Raw genomic sequence first — 4,847 nt, forward strand, 5'->3', positions numbered from 1 at the left:
ATCAAATTCATTTCAACATAAATTGAGTATTATCAATGAAAATTTAAAAATCGATATTAGAAATTTGATGAACAAGTGGGATGAGTTCTTTGTGTTTTTTTTTTTTTGAATTTGTATTTAGTTTTGAATTTCTGTAACTGATGAGACTTTTAAGCAATTGTTCCTTTTTTAAAAATTTCTCTCCCCTAAATTTCTCCTTTCTATTATTTAATAATTGTATTCTTTAAATAAAACAAATAATAAAAACTTAAATAAGTAAGATACATATTAAACTAAAATTCTGATGCTTTTACTAAATATTGAAAGTATTGACAATGAATCCTATTAAATGTTAAAATATTGACATTTTGAAAAATTTCCCTTTATATATTGGTATTTTTAAAGATATACATTATTGTAATAATTGTTGGTATAATGTTGGTTCTATAGTTTGTATATTAAATAGTTGAATATTTATTAAAACCTTATTTTTATGGTATATCGAAAGTTACTCCGTATATTACTCGACATAAAATGGATAGTGAACTAAAGAAATTTAACCCATGGCATTTCGAAATCAAAGCTTGTTTGCAACATTTTTATCCTAATAGTGAATGGAAAAGATGAAACTTGTAAAAACACAATAACTTTTAACTTAAAACAATCATAGATCGATCAATGTAGCGATGGGAATGCCTCTTCTGGCTGGGCAATCTATAAAGGTGAGATGCGAGGTACAGAGACAATGATGGGGTAATTCTGTATAATAGTTGTAAAATATAGATACGTCATATGATCTGGACTCTTCCATAATCAAAACAACTATCTTATTCTAATTTGCGACCTCTATAAAACTTATTCAAGCTCTTCTGCAGTTTTACCTAGTCCTCTTTTTTCATTGGACCTGACATGGATTAGAGCTTTGGTTGGAATGCAGGTAGTTTTCTGGCTGGCCTCAATAAGGCCTCTTGAGTCAGTGACACTACAATCTGGAGATTAGAAAGCATTAACAATAAGCACATTAACAAAGCAAGAACATATAAAAGACATTGGTAGCTCAGACATCAACACTTGTCAGGTCTAGTACTTTACCTCTCCCTTCCTAATAAGCATTTGGCCCGTCACAAAGCCACGTGCATTATAAGCAGTCGGACTGTGCATCTATAAAATGATAAATAGTTAGAACGAAGGCTGCTAGTAATGGAAACCACTAATAAAAGTAAGACAATTCTTAAAAAACATCATAAGTTTTTTTAACTTTTGCTTCTTACCACAAACAATATCCAATCATCAGCTCTCAAAGGTCCGTGGAACCAAATCCTGGAAAAGGTAAACATAAGTGGAAATATAAGTACAGTTGCATGTCAAATGTCTGTCTTTAACTAAAGATAAAGGACATAAACGATTTGGTGATAACATGGAAAGAGTTGGGAACCATTTCACGAAGAAATTATATAAACTGCTCCGGCAAACATTGACATATTTCCCATAATATAAAGCTGGTACATTAACAAAATGGTCTAAGAGTTGTTGGAACTCACGAATGATCCAGACCTTGAAACCCTTCCTTCGATGAGGATTCAGATTGACTGTATTAAAGATTAGATCTGATGCATATGCTGCAACCAGCATAAATATTGCATTAAAAGATGCAGACTGCAATATGGCCTCATTCTGCATAACTATAAAAACTTCTGTATGCTAAAAAAGTACAAGTTCCTGATTTTAATTTCTTTTATGTACCCTTTTGATGGTAAATATGCACCTACAAGGCAGAAACATGATTTTGAAAGAAAAATATACAATTTTGAGGCACTAATATTAGTTATACATGGTCCCAAGTGGGAGTATACCCAGAGAAGTCCAGATAACAAACTTGTGTTCATTTCGTACCAGTGTCCATTAGAACTCTTTCTCTAGCTCAATAACAAATCTACTCATGAGAGTCTCTCGCTGAGATAAGATAAGGCTGCTAAACTGCCTGCTTTGCTCCTTTTAATTATGAGCTCAGTTAATTAAATGAAAGAACTGATAGCTTACCTATGTAAGGCCTGGTCATCTGAAAGTTTTCCTTTTGCTCTGAACCAATATCTCAAACTGTGTAGGAAAGAGATGACGCAAACATAATGAGGATACTACTATATACAAGCTTACATGAACTTTAAGTTTGGTTAATTATAGTTGCTACCGCAGAAGGGAAACGGATAGCTGAAAGCATGGCTAACCTTGGAGGAGACTTGGTGTGACTAGTGGCATTATTAGGTTCACAAAACCTTATTTCTATTGGCCAGGGTACAAATTTTGCAGTAGCAACCTTATTTCGGTATGTCCTGTCAAAATTCACTGTTAGTATCACCAAACCAAAGATCCCAAAAATAAATAACCACAAACAGAATAAAAAAGCTTTATGCATCTTCTAATTTTCAGATTTCAGGACATATGATATGTCCTGAAAAGTCAGGCTTGCAGAGAGAATTATTTAATGAGACTCGGGACTAAGCAAAAACGTGTACTACTGCATCCATTTTGAAGCCAAAGTATTCAAGAGATATAAGACAACTCATGCTGGAGAAGTTACACTTCCAAAGACACAAGTTCAGTAATGTAAATGGTTTCCTCGAGGCAAATACTTTAAAGCTTATGCACCACACTATTTACAATACATTATCAGATAGTATACGTGTGCACCAAATTATAACAAATTTAAAACATCATAGCATGACAGCATAACAACGAGCAGAGTCTGACCTGGGAAGCCGAGGATAGTCTTGCGCATTTCTCTCAAATCTTCCAGTGATAAAAGCTGTAATTGGATTTCAACGAAAGCGTAAGGAGAAGCGGCTTGGAGCACAGTTGCAGATATAGCAGAGCTCATGGAATTGTAAGAAGGTTACCATTTCTGGATTAGGCACATTAGGCATTTTTGCTTCCTGATCAAATCCATCTTCATCTTGAAAAATATTACAAACATAACAACCAGTATAAAGATAATGGTGTAATGAACACATAAAAGTGTGTCACATAAAGTTGCATTTGACCAAAAAGTTACTGCAGTATTCCAAGCAAAAACAAGTGATCCATCAAAGTCTCAATCATCATTGTAAGTCTAGGGTTTTTGTGGGGGCAGCAGTTGAACCAGGAAAAGATCATAATAGGGTATTCCATGGTAGGATAAAAAACGAGCAGAACAAAGCATTTCAGAAATGATTGAAAGTTGATGAGCCGATCCAATTGTCTTCACTAGTGAAGCTTGCTAACTTTCAACTTTCTTCATAATTTTGTGAGATTTGAAGGTTGATGAAGAAGGTGAACAATAGTTTAAAAGAAATCCAAGTTATGTTGAATTCATTCAAAACTAAGCTTTCTATGTTGATTTTTTCCTCCTGAATGCTTTTTTTTCACAATTTGTATTTCTACCACAAATACTCATTACATGGCATGCAAGTTCATGCTTTCGCATGAATCTAATCAACTTGCTAAAGAAAATCATATAAATCTAGGGGACACATTTACGCTGAATTACAAAAGTGAGCCATAAAAAAAGGTATTGCTAAGATGTGACCGACTTGATGAAAGGCTGATAATCACCTGAAATGAGGCTACCAATGTGAATACGATATTCCCTTTCTGAATTGCATCCACCCTTCGTGTTGCAAAGCTCTTTCCATCACGTAATTCACGGTAAACTTGATATATGATTGGAACTACAATCATAAGTGTGGGACTGGGTAAGATACAAGTTTTTAGTCAACTGGATTTACATTGGTACATGAAGAAGAGGTTTATATAGATAATTCTGACTAGGATTAAACACTCTTTACCCCAGTGAACTGACTCCTCAGTCTGGAACATATGAGAAAGTAAGAGAGTAACTAAGCCATATTAGCAAACTGTCCTCAATAGGCAATCATTTAGTAAGTCAACAAACAAAATGTATGTCATACATCAATGTCCAGACAGGTAAACAGTCCAATACATGTTAGCCAATTATATACTCATAATTTGAGGAGAGCAATGGAAAACATATAGAATCTAATATTTAAGGACTGAATTGGTAATATTATGAATTTGGAGATGATCGGGGAAAAATGATAATATGTATGTAATATATAAAAATTGTATCTTACCTATCTGAATTACAATTATAATAAGGACACAATAAATTCACTATATTCATTCAAGATAATTAACTAGTGAAAAAAATAATTAGTCAAATGCAAATAATTTCTTAAGAGGCTATGAGCACGCTCAAACAGGAGCGGACCTAGGTGGACTCTAGGGGTTCACCTGAACCCCCTTGTCAAAAAATTACACTATATATAACGTCAAATTCTGATTTTATGGGTATATATTTAAAATGAACCACCTCAAAATAATGTACAGGCTTGGCTTAGTGGATAAGTGGTTCAAGATATGCCCCTAGGTCACGGGTTCAAAAATCCCTTGGGCAACATTTTCCCCCTATTTTTTTAATGCTTTGGAAAATGGAACTTTTGGGCTTAGACCTTTTTCTTCTTTTTCATTATTTTTCCCTTTTATTCCATTTCTTCTATTTAATTTGTTTTTGTTTAAATTTATTAGACACATTCTTTTTAGGGAAAATTGTATATAATAGCAAACTATTAATTCAAATTAAATGCTATAAATATAGTTTGATTTAATTGTACTCCATAGCAAACTATTGTTATTTCACCTCTCTCCTGGTGAATCTCGCTCGCCACTCTCGTTCTCTCCCTCGCCTCTCTCGTTTTTTATACAAACGCAAGTGTATAAAGCGAGAGAAAATTGTATATATACATATATTTTCGTTCCCCTCTCTCCCCTCTCCCAGATCTCGCTCTCTCACTCGCCTCTCTCACTTTATACAA

At 33.8% G+C, this 4,847-nt stretch overlaps 2 protein-coding genes across 9 annotated transcripts in view; both read right to left on the minus strand.

The window, feature by feature from the left end:
- Nucleotides 1-605: 605 nt before the first annotated feature.
- LOC102593292 (CCR4-NOT transcription complex subunit 1-like) overlaps nucleotides 606-4,847 on the minus strand; it is a 21,721-nt gene continuing 17,479 nt past the window's right edge. For 4 of the 8 annotated variants that reach the window (XM_015312141.1, XM_015312146.1, XM_015312122.1 and 1 more), the window contains 9 exons: nucleotides 3,568-3,703; nucleotides 2,874-2,929; nucleotides 2,728-2,782; nucleotides 2,205-2,309; nucleotides 2,020-2,076; nucleotides 1,521-1,598; nucleotides 1,251-1,299; nucleotides 1,072-1,140; nucleotides 606-968 (listed from right to left, as the gene is read on the minus strand). The gene's annotated coding sequence lies outside the window, so the exon portion shown is untranslated. The remainder of the gene's footprint in view (nucleotides 969-1,071; nucleotides 1,141-1,250; nucleotides 1,300-1,520; nucleotides 1,599-2,019; nucleotides 2,077-2,204; nucleotides 2,310-2,727; nucleotides 2,783-2,873; nucleotides 2,930-3,567; nucleotides 3,704-4,847) is intronic. The other 4 variants (XM_015312128.1, XM_015312129.1, XM_015312134.1 and 1 more) reach the window with 3 other exon arrangements.
- LOC107062250 (acyl-coenzyme A thioesterase 8-like) overlaps nucleotides 894-4,847 on the minus strand; it is a 6,296-nt gene continuing 2,342 nt past the window's right edge. Inside the window, exons 4-11 of the mRNA XM_015312651.1 lie at nucleotides 3,801-3,822; nucleotides 2,874-2,929; nucleotides 2,728-2,782; nucleotides 2,168-2,322; nucleotides 1,415-1,653; nucleotides 1,251-1,299; nucleotides 1,072-1,140; nucleotides 894-968 (exon numbers count right to left, since the gene is read on the minus strand). Of these exons, the coding sequence (XP_015168137.1) occupies nucleotides 894-968; nucleotides 1,072-1,140; nucleotides 1,251-1,299; nucleotides 1,415-1,653; nucleotides 2,168-2,322; nucleotides 2,728-2,782; nucleotides 2,874-2,929; nucleotides 3,801-3,822 (720 nt within the window). The remainder of the gene's footprint in view (nucleotides 969-1,071; nucleotides 1,141-1,250; nucleotides 1,300-1,414; nucleotides 1,654-2,167; nucleotides 2,323-2,727; nucleotides 2,783-2,873; nucleotides 2,930-3,800; nucleotides 3,823-4,847) is intronic.

This window comes from Solanum tuberosum, unplaced genomic scaffold (genome assembly GCF_000226075.1).
Source record: "Solanum tuberosum cultivar DM 1-3 516 R44 unplaced genomic scaffold, SolTub_3.0 scf00010, whole genome shotgun sequence".
NCBI lineage: Eukaryota > Viridiplantae > Streptophyta > Magnoliopsida > Solanales > Solanaceae > Solanum > Solanum tuberosum.